Genomic DNA, 23,030 nt, shown 5'->3' with positions numbered 1-23,030 from the left:
AAAGCATGCACAAGTTTCTCTAGGTCTTGACTGGAAACAAAGCATCTAATTCTTGCAATATTTTTCAGATGATAGTATGCTGATTTAGTTATTGCTTTGACATGACTACTGAAACTGAGGTCTGACTCTAGAGACACACCAAGATTCCTGACTTGATTTTTAGTTGTTTGACCCCTAGCATCAAGGTATGCATTCACCTTGAGAACTTCATCTTTGTTTCCAAACACAATGACTTCAGTTTTGTCTTTGTTTAACTGAAGAAAGTTTTGGCACATCCAGCTGTTAACTTCATCAATGCATTGGCACAGGGAGTCAATGGGGCTGTAATCGTTAGGTGATAGGGCTAAGTAGATCTGTGTGTCGTCTGCATAGCTGTGATAAGCAATTTGGTCCTTTCTCATTATTTGGCTCATTGGGAGCATATACAGGTTGAACAGGAGTGGCGCAAGAATTGAGCCTTGAGGGACTCCGCATGTCATGGACGTCCACTCAGACTTATGGTCTCCTATACTCACATAATAACCTCTCCCTTCTAAGTATGACCTGAACCATTTTAGGACCATCCCAGAAAGTTTTCCAGCCTGTCAACAAGTATGTTGTGATCGACAGTGTCAAATGCAGCACTGAGGTCGAGTAGTACCAGTACTGATAATTTGCCTGTATCAGTATTTAAGCGAATATTGTTTATTATCTTTATGAGCGCTGTCTCTGTGCTGTGATGAGATCGGAAACCAGATTGAAAATTGTCAAAGTATCCATTTGAGTTCAAGAATTTGTTCAGCTGATTGAAGACAACTTTTTCAATGATCTTGCCTATGAAAGGCAGATTTGAGATCGGTCTATAATTGCTTAATATGGTCTTATCCAGATTGCTCTTTTTCAAGAGGGGCTTGACTATCTATCTATCTGTCTGTCTGTCTGTCTGTCTGTCTATCTATCTATCTATCTATCTATCTGTCTGTCTGTCTGTCTGTCTGTCTGTCTGTCTGTCTGTCTGTCTATCTATCTATCTATCTATCTGTCCTTATGTCTGTCTGTCTGTCCTTCATTCAATCTGTCTATCTGTCTGTCTGTCTGTCTGTCTATCTATCTATCTATCTGTCCTTCTTTCTGTCTGTCTGTCCTTCTTTCTATCTATCTATCTATCTATCTGTCTGTCTGTCTGTCTGTCTGTCTGTCTATCTATCTGTCTATCTGTCTGTCTGTCTGTCTGTCTGTCTGTCTGTCTGTCTGTCCTTCTTTCTATCTATCTGTCTGTCATCAACTATATATCTGTGTCTGTCTGTCTATCTATCTATCTATCTGTCCTTCTGTCTGTCTGTCCTTCTTTCTATATATCTGTCTGTCATCAACTATATGTCTCTGTCTGTCTGTCTGTCTGTCTATCTATCTATCTATCTACTATCTGTCTGTCTGTCCTTCTGTCCGTCTGTCCGTCTGTCTGTCTATCTATCTATCTGTCTGTCTGTCTGTCTGTCTGTCCTTCTTTCTATATGTCTGTCTATCTATCTATCTATCTATCTGTCTGTCCTTCTGTCTGTCTAACTGTCTGTCTTTCTGTCTATGTTGCACCAAGTAAACTTTTATACAAAGTCATGTTCTCTTATAAAAGATCTCACTTATCACATTGCAGCAGTTCTATGGATGTTTTTATGTATGACAACACATACCGTACACACAACCCTAGAGGATCCTCTAAACCATCTCAAATGATTTTTCTAGGCCAATGACTGGTGAACCTGTTAACAGTCAATTCTGTCATCAGCGTGTTATTTTCTCTGCATAGAGCGAGCACTTTAGCTCATCCATTCTCTCATTCATGGATGAATACAGTCCCACATGACCACATTTCACAGTCAGCCTTACTTCAGCTCTCAGCATTCATATATATATATATATATATATACAATATATACTGTGTATCATCATACAGCTTTTCAATATTCCTATTTACTGATATAGAGTGCTATTAACTGCAGAAAGAAAAAGAAAAACAAAACTAACTTCATTGGATTTCTGCAGTATGTATTAAAACATGATATGATATTAAATGTTATCAACAGCTCTATATTAAAGGTCAATACCATCAGAGAAGATTTACACCAAAAAAGTCATGACTTGTAGAGGTCGACTGATAGTGGATTTTGCCGACACCGATAACTAAGGTGGATGGAAATGCCAATAACCGATTAATCGGCCAATAGTTTTTAAAATAAATGTATAGAATGATACAAAAATATTCTTTGTCTTTCCTGACTTTGATGGGCACAGACATTGAGGCTACAAAGGTCCAACATGAATAAAACATTTTTTTAAATTGTATGCATAACGTGGGACTTTTATCTATAAGCAAGCTCGAAATTCACCCCAGACTCTTATTTTGAAATGGTGGAGACTTTCCTCTGTTACAATGCTCTATGGTATGGTATTTACAAAATGAAGCTTTGTAACCAATATATACACGGGACGAGACGTATTTAATCAGACGAGGTTTTTTATTGTTATTTACAAGATATATATTTGGAGACACAATATTTTTCTGATTGGCCACGCTTCCATATAATGATAATTTTTGGATAAAATTGTTTGGATGTTTTGTATTTATTTTTAGTGAAAAAAAACAATAACTAAGCTAAAGATGTACATTTCTAAGGGTAGTTGAAAAATAACATGGACAACTTTTTATTCAACATATACAAGTGCATAATATAAGTTTTTCACTCTCTCTCTCACTCTCTCTCACTCTTTCTTTTTTTTTTCCTGCGGTTCTTTTTAAAGTTTAACATTGTAAATATTTCATGTAGTTAATATGAGGTTAAAAAACAACATGCATTGTAATTATACAAGAACTGGACAAATGTTGTTTTAAAGTAAGTATAGTAAACATTTTCACACCATACAGGACACAGCTGATGACATCTACATACAGTATATACTAAATATGCTTTCAGTCATATGAGCTGCATGCCTTCGACATTCTAGAATACTATTATACTGTTACTGCTTCATAAGATTCTATTTCATTGTTTGCTTTCTTTGGAAAAGTTTTCCTTCCAATCAAAAAGTAAAACAGTCCGTCTTCCGCTTGTGTTCTCAGAGTCGTATTCGGAGGATGTGGAATGATACCGTCAGGAAGCAGTCAGAATCATCATTCATCACGGCTGACCTGAACAGCTCAGCCACACTCAACAGAGGTAAAGCCAACATGCACACAAACAAGAGCCCATGTGGACACATGTATAAGATTCAAACACAGTACAATACACATAAGTCGGGACAGTTTGAGACTTTTTTGTCCTGACTGAATGTACTGTATATTAGAATCAGAGTGAGCTTTATTGCTAAATATTAAATATTTGTTCCCAAAACAAATCAAACTGGCAGGTCATGATGCGACAAAAAGTCCAACAATTATAGCTGTCCAACATAAACATCTATGCTGAGCTCTGTACTGATATTAGAGTCCACATGGGATGTTTGACATTCCTGTCCACCCAAACCAGAGTATGAGAGCAGATTGGACCGGCAGCGATTTCCCCTTCCGTATTCATTGTATGCTACACATACAAGGAATTTGTCTTTGTGACAGAAGCTTCCATTGCACAAACGGCCAGAAGGCAACAGTAAAGAAAGGTAGTGGGTTGGGTGAGTGAGGTCCAGAGTGATTTTACCAGCCCTTTTCCTCATTCTGGAAGTGTACAGTTCTTGAAGGGAGGACAGGGGGCAACCAATAATCCACTCAGTACTCTGAACTGTCCTTTGTAGTCTTCTGATGTCCGGTTTCGTAGCTGAATCAAACCAGACAGGACAGACTCAACGACTGCGGAGTAGAGCTGGGTTAGCCGCCTCAACTGGCAAAGGAAGTACAACCTCTGAGTCAATGTGGGTCTCCCACTTCAGGTCCCGTGAGATGGTAGTGCCCAAGACCCTGAATGACTCCACTGATGCCACAGTGCTGTTCAGAATGGGGGGTCAATGTTGGGGTGTTCCTCCTAAAGTCCACAATCATCTCCACTGTTTTGAGCATGTTCAGCTCCAGGTTGTTTTGACTGCACCAGACAGACAACTGTTCAACCTCCTTTCTATATGCAGACTCATCGTCATCCTGGATGAGGCAGATGACAGTTGTGTCGTCTGCAAACTTCAGGAGCGGGACAGAGGGGTCCTGGCAGTGCAGTCATTTATATACAGGGAGAAGAGTAGTGGGGAGAGCACACACATCCCCGGGGGGCACCAGTGCTGATCGTACAGGTGCTGGAAGTGAATTTCCCCAATCTCACTAACTGCTGCCTATCTGTCAGAAAGCTGGTGATCCACTGACAGATAGAGTTGGGAACAGAGAGTTGGTGTAATTTAGTCTGGAGAATAGCTGGTATGATGGGGTCCACAAAAAGGATCCTTGCATATGTCCCTGGTCTGTCCAGATGTTGCAGGATATGATGCAATCACATGTTAACTGCATCATCCACAGACCTGTTTGCTCGATAAGCAAATTGAAGGGGATCCAGAAAGGGTCCAGTGATTCCTTCAGGTGGGCCAACACCAGACTCTCAAATGACTTCATGACCACAGACGTCAGAGCAATGGGTCTGTAGTAATTAAGTCCTGTGATTTTGGGTTTCTTTGGGACAGGGATAATGGTGGAGCATTTGAAGCAGTAGGGAACTTCACACAGCTCCAGTGATCTATTGCATATCTGTGTGAAGATGGGGGCCCGCTAGTTGGCACAGGCTTTTAGAAAAGTGGGTGAATTACCGTCTGGGCCCTGTGGTTTCCTTATCTTTTGTTTCCAGAAGACCCGGCATACATCCTCTTCACAGCTCCTAAGTGCAGGTTGAGTAGCAGAAGGGGGGAGAAGGGTGGTTGCAGGAGGTGTTGGTGTTTGTGCTAAGTTACTTATGACATTAAAGACCTTTTGATTTACTCTAAAGGCTTATCCTTAAATGACTGGAATTTTGTTTTGTAGACAAATATAAATTGCGCCTAATCTATGTATGGATTACTTCGCTTTTGTCAGATTTAGCAAACTTCTAGATACAGCTAGGTACACACACACACAAAACAGTCTCCATGGGTCTGATATGAGTGGAACAAGAACCAGTTCAATTAGTATTTGACTCCTAGAGGTTAAGTCTGACCAATCATCTATGTATCCCACGACAGAGAAGAACATTATACCCTGAATATAGAGAGTGTATATGTGTGTATGTGAGTCTGTTTGTTTATTGAAGGAATGAAAAGAAAAGGAAAAGAGGACCTGCAGAAGAATCTGGAACGACAATATAATAGCCCTCCAACTTGCTGACACTAATTATACTGAGGTCCAAAAGGATCAGACGTCTATGTGTGTGTGTGTACGTGTGATCTGATGTTCTGCTCATTCTCAAACCTTGTCTGCCCAAACGCTAATATAATCTGCTCCTCCGAGCTCCTCTGTCCTTTGCAAATAAAGAATATGAGCTTTGAAATATAAAGTGAGTCATACAGCTGCATCAGTGCTGAAACCATGGGGGGGGGGCTGTTCCCAAAACAAATCAAACTGGCAGGTCATGATGCGACAAAAAGTCCAACAATTATAGCTGTCCAACATAAACATCTATGCTGAGCTCTGTACTGGTATTAGAGTCCACATGGGATGTTTGACATTCCTGTCCACCCAAACCAGATTATGAGAGCAGATTGGACCGGCAGCGATTTCCCCTTCCGTATTCAATGTATTTGGTATCATTCCACTAAAAATCCTCTCAAGGTTTTCCATTTCTCACATTGAAATCGCTCCGCAGCACAATTTCCATCCATTTGCTGCTCCACAGTAAAGTACCCAGGGAAAGGGTAGGGGGGGAGGGGGGATGGGGGGGTATACGTCATGGCTAACTGGCTCCCCGGCCTGAGAGAACGGGGGAGGAATGTGGCAGGGCAGAGGGCGGGCCCGGTTCCGCCCACCCGGCCCCTAATCAGGCTAGTTAGCCCTCGAGAGGGATAAGGGCCGACCGAAGACGGCAGTGCGACAGAGAGAGAGATTTACGGACAGCTGTCCGACACATTTGCGTGTGTCTTTTTGGTTCAGTTGTATATTAAACTATAATACTGGCCCGACCAGGCCAGCAAAAAAAATCCTTGAAATGTATTTCCCACCTTTTATATTTTATTCCCATATGTAAAATGAAAACCTCATCATGATTTTTTCACTCGTCATGTCTGAATGAATTCCACAATGAATCTTTGGGAGTCCCCGTACTTGCGTTCACCCTCTCCATCAATAATTTTCACTGCATCATTTTGTATTTGACATTTTTGGCATTCCAATAATATTGCCCCAATTCCATCTTTCTCTCATTCTGACTGTTAATCGTCTATTATCACGGTGTTTAACCCATTTGAATTCTTGTTGACATGCAATTACATTGCTTATTAATGTGTTGTGTATCAGAGCGATCTTAGAGAGAGCGAGAACACAGATGCTAAACGTTCCTCGCCCCACTCCTCTCTTAACTTCCACTCCACACCGCTCACATTCTCTGACCCATACGAGCTTGCTAGTATAGAGCTTTTTAAACCCAAGTTTACTGATTCGTCTGCATCATCCTAACTGTTTATTGTTCATATTTTTTCTGTCCCTTTGTTGCTCTCTTTCTGTGCTCTCTCAACCTTTTCTTCCTGCCTTTCATATCTGTCACTTCCTCTCTGTCTCTCTCTATTTGTGGGTAATGTAGGTACCATGGCTAACCATCTCATCTCCAATGCTCTGTTACGTCCTCATGGCACTAATCCCTATAACACACTACTCGGAGAGTCTGCTGTGTACAATAACCCTACTGCCAACATGTTCAACACGCAAGGTTTGCCTCTCACATACACATTCACAAACTCGGATGGTAATAGTTTCTCAGTCTCAAAGGTGCGTTTACATGGCTCCTCCTTGAAAAAACCTGTGCATAATGGCAGTTAAAGGGTTTGCCCAAATAAAGGGTGATTTCACAGGGGATGATGGAGTTGTCCGATGAAGCCAGAAGTTTGCCTCTCAGTCACGTGAATACAATTAACAAAGTGTCGAGGGCTGGCAGTGTACAGATGCCTAAATAGTGTCCCTACAGCACTTGGTAGTGGTAAAGAAACCAAAAAAAAAAAAAAAATATTATTATTTTTAATTTTTTTTTTTTTGGGCCAATTCATCATTTGAAACTCTGAGATGTTAATTTTGAAGGGAAGAGTGCGAAATTGCTGCAAAAATTTTCTCCTGGGCGATGAGAGCTGAAATGTCACATACACCAATTAGAAGTACAGACACACATTCAGATATGGAGACACACAACGGAGTGGTGGTAATCAGAAGGTTGCTGGTTCGATCCCCACAGCCACCACCATTGTGTCCTTGAGCAAGGGACTTAACTCCAGGGTGCTCCGGGGGGATTGTCCCTGTATTAAGGGCTCTGTAAGTCGCTTTGGATAAATGCGTCTGCCAAATGCATAAATGTAAATGTAGATATACACCTTACAGTAAATATAGACACACAGAACAATACAGAGTTAGCAATGATGTCTTGCTTACATACTTCCTGTGTCTGTCTAATTAGCTTGTATATGTTGTTTACTGTATGTGTTCATCTGTTATGCTTAATAATTCTGTGTAATAAGAACATTTTAGTCCGTCCTGAACTCAGCAGGGCAGCGTTTGGTCACTAATGCCTGTTACAGTCTGGGCTGATTATAATACTTCTCTCTCTTTCTGTAGACATATTCTAGAAGCATTTATATGTGTAATAATTTCTCTCTTTCTCTCCCTCGCTTTTCATGTGGGTCTGCAGCCTCCTACAGAGATTCAAGTATGATTCATTTACTTTCACAACGGCTCCACATTTATAGTATATTCTCCTGTGCTTCTTAAATCTCTTCCTCTCTTCTCTTTCTCACCCCTCCCCTCTTCTTCTCCTCTCCCGTTCAATCTGCATTCCTCCTGTTTTCATAGGTTTCTGTTTTGATAAGAGTAAAGTTAATATCCTATTAGATATCATCTTTCATAAAGCACACTTAATGTGAAATGATTTCATTTGACCAGCAATCATAAATCATACTGTATATAGAACTACAATGAAGATGTACTGGAATTTAAAGGGATAATTCACCTAAAATGTTTAATTCTGTCATCATTAACTCACCCTCTTGTTGTTTCAAAGCTGTATGTCTTAATTACTTCCGAGAAACACAAAAGGAAATATTAGGTAGAACGTTTGCCTCAGTCCACATTTATGGCCATTGCATGATAAAAAAATAAAGAAATAAATTATGCATTGAAAGTGGACAGGTGACTGAGGGTGTCAGTCCCTAAAATTCTGCCTAATGTCTCATTTTGTGTTCTATGAGTAAATGAGAGTGAATAAATAAAGACTCTCTCATCACCCTCATGCAATCCCAGATGTTTATGACTTTCTTTCTTCTGCAGAACACAAATGAAGATTTTTAGCAGAATATTTCAGCTCTGTAGGTTCTTACAATGCAAGTGAATGTTGGCCAGAACTTTGAAGCTCCAAAAAGCACATAAAGGCAGCATAAAAGTGATCCATAAGACCCCGGTGGTTAAATCTATATCTTCATAAGCAATACGATAGGTGTGGGTGAAAAACAGATCAATATTTATGTACTTTTTTACTATAAATCTCCACTTTTACTTTCACTTTCAAAGTTTAACCACTGGAGACTTATGGATCACTTTTATGCTACCTTTATGTGATTTTTGGAGCTTCAATGTCCTAGTCACCATTTACTTGCATTGTAAGGACCTACAAAGCTGAGCTATTCTTAAAAAAATCTTCATCTGAGAATTTTCATTTTTGGATGAACTGTCCCTTTAAATGTGATTTGAGAATGGAATAGGTTGAAATCAAATGTTGTTAGTCGAGGCATTTATGTCGATGTTGTTCCCTTTCCTTCATTTCAGAGAGCATCCTCAATAACGCACGAGACTCCAGCGTCATGGATACGCTGCCTCTTAATGGTAACCATGGCAACAGCTACGCCGTGACAGCAGGTGATTACCTTACCTACAGTTCTCGTGGCAGCGAGCCGCCGACCACGCTTGAGAAAAAGATCTTGAAAGAGCTGACAGCAAACTACGCTCCGTCATACCTGAACACTCAAGAGCGACAGGGGAAAGCTCACCAGGGGACCTTAACCAACAAACTCAACAACCACCTGGCCAACGGCGGGGTCACGGGGTCATCTTCCATTGCAAATGAGGACGTCATGGTGCTCGATAACCCTGCAGCATTTCATCGGCACGACGACGGGGCTGGGCTAAGTCTAGAGCTCATTAGGGAGGAGTCACAAGCACCGCTCCTCCCACCGAGACCGCCCCCTCCAGAAAACCACGCCCCCTTGCACACGTTCTCAGCCCACCGCCGCCTGCCACAAGAGAACAGCGAGAGCTTCTTCCCACTGCTCCCTAATGACACACACACGCACTCCTCGCACACGCACACTCCCCGCGCGCACACGCACTCCCCGCCCAGAGACTCACTCTATACCAGCATGCCCACGCTTACTGACCTCCCACGCGGCACAGATGACCTCATCAACGGTCTCCATGATGACGAAGATGATGAGGATGATGATGATGATGATGATGGTGAGGAGGAAGAGGGGAGTGAGCTGCACCTGGCCAACGGCAAAGGGGTTGTCATGGAGACAGATGATGTGTATTACAAGAGCATGCCCAACCTCGGCACGCGGATCCACATACAGGAACTAGAGAGCTACTACCAGATGGGTCGGGGGGGCAGTGACGGATTCATCGCCCCACCTGAGAAAGAAGACTCGTCGCCCGAGGAACAGCCACCCGACCCCTCACAGCTGGTCACCAGCCTATAGACACTGACGCATACACACACAGTCACGCAAGCATTCTGACTGTGTGTGTGAGAGTGTGACACAATGCACAAGGCATGGGATACACTACCTACTGCACTGATAGATCCGTAGAAAGACTGATTCCAGATAGCCCCCGATTTCAGTAAATACAAGTATCCTGTACCAAACCGCACCAAAATCCTGTAACCAGAACTAGGAACCCATTCCTTCTCTAGAACAAAGACTACCATGTGTAGGCAGGTCTCGTGGACGTTTTCTCGTGAATCTCTTTGCAAATGGATCTGCTGAATGAAACTATTCAGACATGACTCGCTAGTCAATTAGGAGACATGTATTCCAGTCAGACAGACTTTTTCCTCCCTGGATCATTTCCATAGCTCTCCTTAACCTCCAAAATGAGCACTACAGAAACCTTCATCCGATGGCTCTAAAGCAGAGATGCCCAAACCAGGGACCGCGGGCCAAAGTTGCTCCATGATGACTTTTAATTCGGCCCGCCTTGACGTATATGACAAATACAAATAAAAATATTAAGATGCAAATACAGTAAACACATCAAATCAATCGTTTGAGCACTTGTTGAAGTTGCAGCAAGGAAGTGCTTTGTCACATAGTTACTGAACTTAACATGTTGCAAATGTATAAGCTTTCTAAACCTGTCAATTTGGCGTTATACAGCGTCTCTGTAAGTGAGCGACGTGATAAAACTACATCATTCCTGTTTATATTCAACAAAGCTGTAAACATGGCAACCGCCTGACGGCAAACGCCTTTCATATCGTGGCGCTCCCTCATTATTCATAATGCAGCACATTTGCAAGGAAGGCAGAAATAGCTCAAATTCTTTGTGGACCAGCTGCATGATGAAGAGAGAGACACTTAAACACCCGTTACATCTCTCATCTCCATCTCTAGTCCCATCCAGGGTCGGAATTGAACGGAGGCTCTGGGCAAAACAATTTCCCCTGCAATTTGATATAGTTCCAGACGTATCCATCACGATCTTCTTTTGCATTTCGCTAGACGTTATTTGTTTCGCGCCGTCCGTTGTTCAGATGTTGAACAAGATGGGACAGTTCATCCAAAAATGAAAATTCGCAGATGAAGATTTTTTGAAGAATAGATCAGCTTTGTTGGTCCTTACAATGCAAGTAAATGGTGACTAGGATATTGAAGCTCCAGAAATCACATAAAGGTAGCATAAAAGTGATCCGTAAGACTCCAGTGGTTAAACTCTGAAAGTGAAAGTAAAAGTGGAGATTTATAGAGATTTAGACATTGGCACGTGCCATAAAAGGAAATATGTGAGTGAGAAAAAAGTTTTTGCCTCAGTCGAAATGCACATCAAGCAACGTAGAGATTATTGAAATGTGCCATTTTAAAATAGAATTGTTTAAATTAAAGTATTTGACCTAAAAGAATTCTGTAAGGTTAAACAATGAGCCGTGAAGGGGGGGAATCCAATTTTCAAAATGATTTTCAGGCTTTGAGTTTTTTATAATGCAACGTTTACTTCCGGCCCATGGCCCTCAATCAAGTTGGATTTTTGGCCCTTCATTGGAAAAAGTTTGGGCACCTCTGCTCTAAAGGATTGCTGCGATGTGCGGAGAGCTTGTAAATGCCATTTTAGGGGACTGTGTACTATAATGTGACCACCAACACAGACTCTGAACTCTTTGATCATACCGAACTGCATTACCCACAATTCCTCTAGACTTCTCTATGATACTGTGCTGCACACGTTCCTTCTCGTTTAGCACCGATCTCGTTTCTGAGTGTAAAATCACACAGGTGCATCTAACCTTAAAGACTAAGGAAGCATCTGTTTTTTCATAGGTTTATTTTTCAGTAACACTCTCAGTTATCGAGAGGTAATGTTCACCAGTTACAACGAAATGGAGCAAATTTTCATGCAAAATGTACAGATCCCTGATGTTGCATATGATCGTATGCGTTTCATGTTTTTGACATATTTTGCCCCTCGTATGTGTTTTTGTAGGCTAGACCAATCCCATGATGCTGTGATGGTCCTTCATAAAACTATCCCTTATACCACACAGCACACACACTTACACGCATACATATCAACATGCACACACACACACACACACACAATCTCTCTCTCTCTCTCTTCATTATAGCCAAAAAACACTGTTGCAACACTCTTGTTTGAAAGGATGACCATTGCTCTCTCTTTTTTCCAAACGCAACACTTTGTCATTCTATTTTTCACTGTGTTGATTATATCCAAGAGACTCTGGGGAACCGACTGTTGTGTGATGGACGGCTATTGCAGATAGGATCCCATAGCCGTCCGAGATACAGGCATGTTGTAATGTCATCAATTCTAGAGCGCTTACCCTTGAACACATCACCATGCGTGTTTAAGAGCAGAAATTGGTTGAAGAACGACGACCATTCCAATCAAATGAGTCGGTTGGATCTCATTGTAACCAGGCTAAAATTGTTCTCGGAGGGGGGGGGGGCTATTATTGTGAAGATTTCACACACCAAGTCTGTTTTTAAGTTTAACAGTTTTCTTTATATATATACATATAAATAAATAAAATAAAAAAATAAAAAAAGCAAAAATCGAAATTTGCCCCCATTCACTTCCATTGTAAGTGTCTCACTGTAATCTCGATTTTTGCTTTTTTTTTTTAAGAAAAGGAGGGACGAGTCGAAATTCATTATTATGCCACAAATGCTGTCGACTGAGCTTAACGTGTGTCGTACCCTGAATATTCCTTGAAATGAATTCACTGGAGAAATCATGATTTCAAATCATGCAGTCCAGATGAAGCATGTGTAAACCAATGAAGTAGCCCCGTAAATGACCTACAGACTAGGATACATGGAACCTTAAACGGAGTGCTTTCCAACATGGCAACAGCCTTGTAAAGGTCGGTTTCTAAAAAACTACTGTTTACTTGTTCTCAGACTGAGACTTCCTGTAGCTTGCACATCTTTCCCTTGTTAACCCACCCCGAGATTATGGACTGCATATTTATTCCTGTGACTCTGTTGTTTTTTATTCTTTATTTTTCAACAGATCAGAAATGTAGGATCTTGGAGAGGGTCTGAAACGAATCGGAATCGGCACTGAGACCTTTTTCTATTGTTATTATCATCAATATTATTATTATTACAATATCAGTGAAATTATTATTTATTCTTTTCATATGCATTCCGAACTGAATGAACTCATAACTAATATTTGTTGTAACAGTGAAAGTTGTTTGCCAACAAATAAAATGACTGAATTAATATTTACAATATTTCACAGGGGGAGATTCTTCTTCTTCTTCTTTATTTCATTGAATTCGATTTGTCCATCCTAGACCCGAGCTCTGAACAAGGTGAGGTTTGGTCACGACTCCTATGGGCCGTTTTTCAGGGCAGGATTGTCGTGTAGTAAATTGTACTGTGAATTGTGATTCTCTGTTGAAAATCCTTTTGGACTAGACTTAATCTCTGTCTGGGAAAGCAGTCGGAAGCCTTTAACAGTCAGTCTCTCTCTGTACTGACCCAGTTTCGGCCCTTACAAAGAGTCGTCAGTACCGGCACCACTCAAATGAGCGCACTAGCAATTAATTATGCACATCCGAGAGGAGCGCCAGCACAAACGGAGTAATTACGACCTATTGATCTTCATGTCTTTCCATGCAAACAGACACACGTCCGTCTGCAAACACGCCCAAATGTCAGACAGCCCGTGCGTGCCAGTGTGTCTGTGAGAGATCGCTCTGCCAAATGTTACCACCTTCATGAATATTTATCAGACGTTTTTGACAGGCACTTGATGCAGCTTTTCCTCCCCCCAAGCGGAATATATAGCTTCATACTCTAGAGCCCTGTCCTGCGTTTGACATGAGTATGGAGTGTGTAGGCAGCCGATGAGACTGGAAAGTGAAAGGGCTTTAAGTAAGGAAACTTGTAACCGTCCAAACACCCATTGCCAAGCACACACACACACACACACACACACACACACAGAGGACAAATGAGCTAGTCAACATGGAGTGTGAGACAGACAGAAAAAGACTGCACTCTTCGCCTCGCTTTGTCTCAGGTTAATTAAACGAGACTGGAGAGGATATGCGCTGGATCTCAGCGTGGCCTCTGTGATCACATGGCCCGTGAGAGTTTTACCCAAGCTGTCCTCTATAACATGAGCAGGGCTGGATTGGGAATCTGGCATACCGGGCATTATCCCGGTGGGCCGACGCACTTTGGGGCGGACTGGCCATCGGGGAGAACCGAGAGGGCCTGCGCGATGAGGCGGGAAGCGGCCCGAGATAAGCTAAAATGTGCCGCCGCGATATGCAGAAAAGGACAGCGAACAACGCCCCCTCCCCCGGGTAAAATCCCGGGACGATTTCTCTTCCCAGTCCAGTCCTGAACTGTGAGAAACGTTTTAACGGCATATGACCACTCTTGTCACAATGCCCCTTACATACATGTAAATATGAAATATAAATACCCTCAGTGTGAGTAAACGAGTGTGCGGTAGGAGTCAGAAGTCAAATCTAGACACATCGTGAATGTACACTCACGACGCACTTTATTAGGTACACCTGTACACCTACTTATTCATGTGATTATCTAATCAGCCAATCGTGTGGCAGCAGTGCATTGCATATAATCATGCAGACACGGGACAGGAGCTTCAGTTAATGTTCACATCAACCATCAGAATGGAGAAAAAAAATTTATCTCAGTGATTTCAACCATGGCATGATTGTTGGTGCCAGACGGGCTGGTTTGAGTATTTCTGGGATTTTTACTCACAACAAGTCTCTAGAATTTACTCTAGAATGGTCCCAAAAACAAAAAACATTCCGCGAGCGGCAGTTCTGGGGATGTGGACGCCTTGTTGAGAGAGGTCAATGAAGAATGGCCAGACTGGTTTGAGCTGACAGAAAGGCTACGATAAGTACTACAATTGTGGTGAGCTCAGAATGCACAACATGTCAAACCTTGAGGTGAATGGGCTACAACAGCAGAAGGTTTTCCTCTCTTGAAAGCGTTTAAGAACATAATAAATGAGATAAGATGAAGACTTCAGCGACAGTATATCAGTCTTAGAGAAATAGCTATTTTATTCTGTATGGAGCAGAATGAACCCTCATGTGCGCCGCCATGCAGAGATCACATGAACGGCTGAATACTTCTCACTTTTTCTCTGTAATGCCATGATTTTAAGAACTTTCTATTAAGGGATACATTAATTATGCACCCACAAGTACACCTGTGATTAGGCTGTTTCTACAACGGCATCGGAAACTGAAACCTTTTGCTTTTGTCTAATGCTGAACAAAGTCCTTATAAAGCAAGTCAGGTCAGTAATGTTGTTACTGAATCATCCAATGAAGAATCGCATTCCTCATGATTGTAAATGACTCTTCTCCTGACATCCCATATTTTGGAAATTACATTCAGCTATACAAGCACAGCTCCTGTCTCCTGGAATGGGGAATGATTGAAATCTCCAAAACGGTGGTCAAGATTACTATCAATACGGCAATAAAATCTGACAATAAAGGGGTTATATATTGTGCTTGTTTAGCTCAGATCACAAAACACACACACACACACACACACACACACATATATATATATATATATATATTTTTTTCAGGTCACTTTTGCGAATACACACACAATCTCTGGAGTTAACTCTTAGGTGATATCTTTAACAAAGAGGTGATTGTCTCTTTTAACTGTAAGGGACTTCCATTCCTTGTGAGACAGTGACCTGTCTCATTGTATACTATCTCTGATGCTGAATCCACACTGGTCAGTATCAACTCAAAAACCTCTAAAGTATCAGCCAAACAAAAAAAAGAAGGTCTATGTAGCCGATCCTGCTCTGAGCGGGATTCGAACCGGTGTCAGCAGACATGGGAGGTGGTCATGCAAACGAGGAGGCTGAGGGCACTTACACACTAGGGAAAGCTCAGACAGAGCATTTGATGCATGCTAGTGCTAACGGTTCATTTGAAAGGCGTGTACCACACAGGGAAGAGGCGGTCACGGATAGAGATGGCTATTTAAAATATATATTTTTGACGATGTATCCGGAAACATTGACACTCTTCTCCAGGCTCGCTCTCCACGATTCCTATCGTTTTAGCCAGACAGAAAGATAATAGAGGACAGGGAATGAACACGCAGCATGTGAGTTTGCCCGCCATGTTTTTGTCTCTGGGATTCCCATTGGTCAATGAATGTCTACACCAGTGTGCATTTGCAGCAGAAGTTCAAATGTTTATAGTTACGCTATAGTTAACTTTCTCCCTATTATATCTCGGCTTATTTAACTTTAACTGCAATTTTTCATTCTCTTTAGGATTTAGGCAATTCAGGGTAACCATAAAAAATGGCAACAGCAAGCTATCAGAGGCAGAATCATAACAGTGCTGCTAAAGTTCTCGCAGTCAACAGTGAGTGTGTGTGTGCGTGCGCGTGCGTGTGTGTGTGAGAACGAGAGTGTTGGGATTCTGGGTAAAGGGACAACAAAGGAAGGAGCAGAAGTCTCACTGTGATAAGAGTTCTCAGCATCACTTGTGCACTCTAACACTCATGTCCACATGTCTCACGTGAATACAAGGGAGTTTGGCTTGAACATTGGGGGGATTACAGTATGAATTGGGGAGGGGGGGTTATCCTAGCATGATTTGCAAATGTTCCAAAGAGCTTCTTGTGTGCTTCAATGGAAGCAAGGTAATCACAGGAGGAGCACATGCACACACAGGCGCGCGCACACACACGTGCGCGCACACACATACACACGCTCACACACACACTATGGTATTTTTTAGTAAAATCATAGTAATCACAAAATTAAACATGGTTACTTTAACACAGGTATATGAAGATATCCGTAAGTACATATTACCTTTGTCTCAACCCCCTGACCTTCACTGTGACCAAATCACTGCGAGGAATTCAACCTTTATATTCAGTTCGTTCGCTGTCCTTAACTGCATATTGCGGTGGCGTTTTGTGGTCCATTCTGCATAACGCGGCGGCGGCTCATTTTAGCTTATTCGCGCCTGACCCACTGGCCCACTTGGTTCACAGTTCAGTCCACCCCTGATCGGCCCCAAAGCGCATCGGCCCACCGGGAAAATGCCCGGTATGCCAGATTACCTGTCCAGCCCTGGTCATGGTAACAAAGTTGTAAAAATGATTCTAATGTGATAAAATCACTAACTTTTCTAAGCGTATTGTTTATTGCCTATTGTCTTGTGGATATACTAAAAGTGAGCATTTAAAAGTGAGGGGTGAAAAATCGTAATTACGTGGTTCAATTGTTTGTTTCTCTCCGTTTAAAGAGATGTTTAAGAGTGTTCCATCTGGAATGTATCGCACGCTAATTAACATTTGATAAACATCTTAAAAAGAGCAAATTTATATTTATTCTAAATCACAAGCGTCTCAAAGACATTTGCTCGGTGTTCAATTGACATCAGAGATGAAACACCTTCAGACATATTGCAGATGTGCAAACTATGTAAATAATACATCTTCCAGATGTAAACACGCACAGGCATCTGGGTGATGTATGTGCGCTATCAGGGTTGTTCGTTTTCGTACCAGACCAATTGTATGATTTCTTATGATTTTTCCATTATTACGATTTAGTTGGATATTATGTATTTTATTGTAAGTTTGCAAAGTCAAACATTTCTTCTTTGGAGTGAGTCGTGCACAATAAGACCAGGAGAATGAAAAAAGTGTCAATGAAGTAAAAAAAAGGGCCATTTTTAAAATCTTTCGTCATTAGAGTCAGCTTCCTGGTTTGTCATTGGTGACAGATTTGAAGTCCACTGTGTGTGTGTGTGTGTGTGTGTGTGTGTGTGTGTGTGTGTGAGCGTGTATTTATCACTTTGTGGGTACCAAATGTCCCCATAAGGATAGTAAAACCCGAAATTTTTGACCTTGTGGGGACATTTTGTCGGTCCCCATGAGGAAAACAGCTTATAAATCATACTAAATTATGTTTTTTGAAAATGTAAAAATGCAGAAAGTTTTCTGTGAGGGTTAGGTTTAGGGGTAGGGTTAGGTTTAGAGGATAGAATATAAAGTTTGTACAGTATAAAAACCATTATGTCTATGGAAAGTCCCCATAAAACATGGAAACACAACATGTGTGTGTGTGTGTGTGTGTGTGTGTGTGTGTGTGTGTGTCCTCCTGTCAGGTCAACTGTATAGGTCTGAGAAGTGCATTACAACAGAAAACGACATATAGCTTATAGCATTGTGTTCTGTACAGAAAACAAGAAGCAACCATCTGCACCAACGTGTGTGTGTGTGTGTGTGTGTGTGTGTGTGTGTGAGTGAGTGTGTTTAGAACCCTGTAGCATTCCCACAGCATCTGTTCTCCTGCAGCTTGACAGAAAGAGATCACGTTGGGCAACAGAAGTGTAATGCATGTCTGAATATATGTAAGGACTCATTCCCACATGCACCTTAAAGCGTGTGTTATAGAATGAAAGACACATGAGTAAACGCAGCAGGGCAGCCGTGGGTCAGAGTATTTGCCTCTCATGGCATCTCTTTCAGAAAGGTCACATGTGTCCGGATGGGCTTCCTGCAGCAAAGAGATCTTCATAATGAATGTGGATAAGACCGGGTCAGGGTCTCACCAGCTAAAACAGGATGCATCATCGGATGCCATTGTTCTAAATGTGACGTTTTCTCATAAAACAACGATGTGCACTATTCTCCATGCAACCTTTACTGTTTTCATGCAAAGTTAATGATATCTTTTTTTTTATTTTTTTATTTTTATCTTATTTGCATTTACTAATTTCCATAGACCTTTCTTGATTTTATTTCACACAAACTGTAATGACTATAGACCGCATCCTAATCTCAGGAATAAAAAAACAATGTTATCTGCATAAGTGTTTTTTTAATTGAGGACACACCTAAATGTACCAAAGGTGTGGTTTTGTCAGATTTAGTCCTTATTTGGGGACAATTTTGTCCTATATGTAAGTAAGTACATAGCCACAACCACTGTATACCAAAAACTCAACACACTTCCTCACTTTTGTTTGTAGCAAGTTCTAAACATCAATACTGCCACCATGTGGACAAAACGTGTGCTGCAGTGAGTTAAAGTGCAACATACTGTATTTTGTTCATTCAAAACCCGAAAAAGAAAACAATTTAATCCTAAATTAGTTATGCATAAAGCTTATAACAATTTCCCTTGTGGTAGCTTGATTCTTAACCCTTGTGCATCAATTTAAAAAATTTACTCAGTACGTCCTTAGAGGACAAAAATGCCTGTAAAAAACACTGCTATAATAATATTAGATATTAATATTATTTTCCACTTTCAGCGAGTTTTGAAACCAACATCAGTCCTGATCATAATTACAAAATATTAATTTTCAGGATTTTAACCCTTTAAATGCCAGTTTGTTTATGTAATGCCACTGTTGTTTATTAAAAGATAAAACACACACACACACAAAATGAATTATTTTCCATATACTAAATGCTAAGGGGATTTTTATATTATTATTATTATTATGAAAATTTTATTATGATTTTTGAAATATCAAAATTCCCCAACAAATACACACCTTTGGCTAAATTTATGTCATTGGCATTAACAGCCAAAATGATCGAAAAAAATAAAAACGAAAAAGACATAAATTATGCGAAGGTCGCACAAGGGTTAAGCCTTACATTGTAACTGCAGTTTGACCATTGTAGCCTATCACTAATGGAAGTTAAGTTCACAATCACCCGGATATCACAGCTCATTAAACATTTCAACTGTTTCCTATAATGAGATGAATTATTAGTCTGCTTTGACTTGCAGCCTTTTCTAAAACAGGAAGAAACAAGGGGCTCTGTCTCTGTCTGTGTGTGTGTGTGTGTGTGTGTGTGTGTGTGTGTGTGTGTGTGTGTGTGGTAAAGGAGGAAACACCCGTGTCAAGAGAGACACGGATAAGGATATTATTGTTTCCCCAGCACAATCATACAGGTGTTTTAACCCACACAAACGTCTTTATTTCAAGAATAAATCTAACACACATCCCATAGATCCTTAATCGAATTGAGATTTGGGGAATTTGGAGGCCAAGTCAACACCATTGTTCCTGCCTCCAGCACATGAAATTCAAGAACTGACTGCTCACTTGCTGCCTAATATATTTCCTACGCCTTGACAGGTGCCATTGTAACAAGATAACCAATGTTATGAACATTAACTGAAGCTCCTGACCCGTATCTGCATGATTTTATGCACTGCTGCCACACGATTGGCTAATTAGATAATCGCATGGATGATTGTTGGTGCCAGACGTGCTGGTTTGAGGATTTCTGGGATTTTCACACACACACAGTCTCTAGAATTTACTCCAAATGGTGCCAAAAACAAAAAACATCCCGTGAGCGGCAGTTCTTGTTGATGAGAGAGGTCAACAGAGAATGGACAGACTGGTTTGAACTGACAAAGTCTATGGTAACTCAGATAACCACTCTGTACAATTGTGCTGAGAAGAATATCATGTCAGAACGTTATTCTGAGATGGGGGTTGGAGCTGTTTTGGCAGCACGAGGGGGACCTCGTGCTGCCAGATAGATTTCAGCCTATAAAGTGATACCTTCTTGAACGACCAATTTTACATTTATTTTGTGCATTTTCAAGATACAAAACGCTGTATTTTATTTTGATACATTTAAAGGTATTTTGTATATTTAAAGGTATTTTGGATTTTTATAAAATCACTTTGTGTGACCATCCAGCATACTAAGTAACCACCCACCATAAATAATGAATGAGTCAAGTTGATTAGGTCATTGTCATTACTGACAGACACCTTAAAGTTGCGTTTTCTTTTCTGTTATAGGATGAAGAAATGTGAGTGTGTGTATAAATGTGTGTGTGTAAATGTGTGTGAATGTGAGTGTGTGTATAGATGTGTGTGTGTGTGCATGTGAGTGAGTGCGTGTGTATGGATGTGTGTGTGTGCATGTGAGTGTGTGTGTATGGATGTGTGTGTGGATGTGAGTGCGTGTATCGATGTGTGTGTGTGCATGGATGTGTGTGTGTGCATGTGTATGGATGTGTGTGTGTGCATGTGTATGGATGTGTGTGTGTGCATGTGAGTGTGTGTGTGCATGTGAGTGTGTGTGTATGGATGTGTGTGTGCATGTGAGTGTGTGTGTGCATGTGAGTGTGTGTGTATGGATGTGTGTGTGTGCATGTGAGTGTGTGTGTGCATGTGAGTGTTGTGTGTGTATGGATGTGTGTGTGGATGTGAGTGCGTGTATGGATGTGTGTGTGTGCATGTGTATGGATGTGTGTGTATAAATGTGTGTGTGTATGGATGTGTGAGTGTGTGTGCATGTGAGTGTGTGTATGAATGTGTGTGTATGGATGTGTGTGTGCATGTGTGTGTGGGTACTCATCATGTGCAGGCGCGTACAGGGTTGAGAGTGCGGCTCCATTGGTATGCTGGTAATGTTGCCGTGGTGATTACCAGTGCTTTGTGCACTGTGCCCGGGTATTTTGGGTTAATCAGCTGTGGGATTGTTGGCATGGTGACTAATGAGGATGAAACCCAGCACTGACGATACTTTAAACATGTTGTGCAGAAAATCTTTTAATACACTTTAGTAATAATCATTTCAACCGGATGCTGTTATACACCATAGCTGGGATAAAGGATTTGAAAACCATGAAAATATGAAATCTAAATGCACCAGTATGAATCCATATCAGTAGGATTACTTTTTAATATAACCATAACACATTTCACACTATAATTAGTAGCCAAGCGCAAAAGGTGTGAACCCCCTACTGTTCTTCTTCTTGTTCTACCTCTTAAAGGTCTTCCTCCACCAGGGGAATCTGTAGCAGCCCATAGATCCCTTTGGGGCAAAGTTGTGAAATTTGGCCCACTGATTGGGAAGGGTCTCTACTATATAGTCACCTGACCCAGGGGTTTTCTAACTGGGGTCCGGGGACCCCTATAGGGGTCAAAAGGGATTGCAAGGAGGTCAGCGGAAAATGTCAGAGAAAAACAAATACGGCAAATAAATGTGGGAAAGATTAAAGAAGTTAACGTTTAATGATTTTAGACTTCTCTTTAAGACTGCTCAAAAATTATTAGAGGATTACTCACTATTATTTTTTATTGTAACTATTTTCCAGAATAGTTTCTACAGTGTGCATAATTTTAGGAAGGTTCTCCTCGCCGTTGTCACCTTTAGCTAGCTCAGTGAATATTAATCACATTATAATGCAGAGGCGGACTAGCCTTCAGGAGAACTGGGACTTTTCCCGGTGGGCCGCGATAACCTGAAGTGGACAGTGAAACACATTGCCACAGCTACCTTCTTTGGAAGTTTTATGGAGGAAATGTATAGCTGTCTTTATATTTTAGAAAGGGGGTCTTGAAAACCCTTGAACTTAATCAAACCCTTCAAGTGACTCCATCAGCTCCAAATTGGACCTTTCTTCTGCTTATAATCTGCGCATCTTATCACGTGGCTTGTTGAGCGTGTTACCGTGGAGACCTAGCGCGTGTGGAGGCTTCACCCTATTCTCCGTGGCATTCACGCACAACTCACCATGCACCCCACGGAGAGCGAGAACCACATTATAGTGACCACGACGAGGTTACCCCATGTGACTCTACCCTCCCTAGCAACCGGGCCAATTTGGTTGCTTAGGAGATCTGGCTGGAGTCACTCAGCACTCCCTGGATTCGAACTCGTGACAACAATTTTTGCTATCTTTATAGCTCAAAAACAATGTACAATTTTATCTCACAATCATATCTTACCAAGTTGTCTGATTTTCACCAAATTTGGCTCACATGAGCTTCAAACCAAGTTTCACAAAAGTACACACTTACAAATTTGAAGCAAGTGAAAAATGAAATAGTGTAGCAAAATCAATGTGTTTTCAAATGAAAACGTGTTACTTATGTGGACGTGGAGTGTACCCAAGGCTGGACTGGTAATCTGGCATACCGGGCATTTTCCGGTGGGCCGACACACTTTGGGGCCGATCAGGGGTGGACTGGCCATTCAGAGAACTGAGCGGGCCGGCCGTGAAATGTGCCGAATGGGGCGCGATAAGTTCAAATGAGGCGCCACGTTATGCATAACGGACAACAAAATGGCGA

General features: G+C 41.4%; 1 protein-coding gene across 1 annotated transcript in view; it reads left to right on the top strand.

Annotated features, from left to right (window-relative positions):
- LOC127652091 (adhesion G protein-coupled receptor L3-like) overlaps window positions 1-13,146 on the top strand; it is a 156,878-nt gene extending 143,732 nt beyond the window's left edge. The window contains exons 21-24 of the mRNA XM_052138153.1: window positions 3,098-3,194; window positions 6,714-6,839; window positions 7,806-7,823; window positions 8,936-13,146. Coding sequence (XP_051994113.1) covers window positions 3,098-3,194; window positions 6,714-6,839; window positions 7,806-7,823; window positions 8,936-9,864 — 1,170 coding nt within the window. The 3' untranslated portion in view covers window positions 9,865-13,146. The remainder of the gene's footprint in view (window positions 1-3,097; window positions 3,195-6,713; window positions 6,840-7,805; window positions 7,824-8,935) is intronic.
- The last annotated feature ends 9,884 nt before the right edge of the window (window positions 13,147-23,030 follow it).

Source organism: Xyrauchen texanus, chromosome 11, assembly GCF_025860055.1.
Source record: "Xyrauchen texanus isolate HMW12.3.18 chromosome 11, RBS_HiC_50CHRs, whole genome shotgun sequence".
Lineage (NCBI taxonomy): Eukaryota > Metazoa > Chordata > Actinopteri > Cypriniformes > Catostomidae > Xyrauchen > Xyrauchen texanus.
Note: the sequence above shows the minus strand (reverse complement) of the source record. Positions and strands in the feature narration are given on the sequence as shown.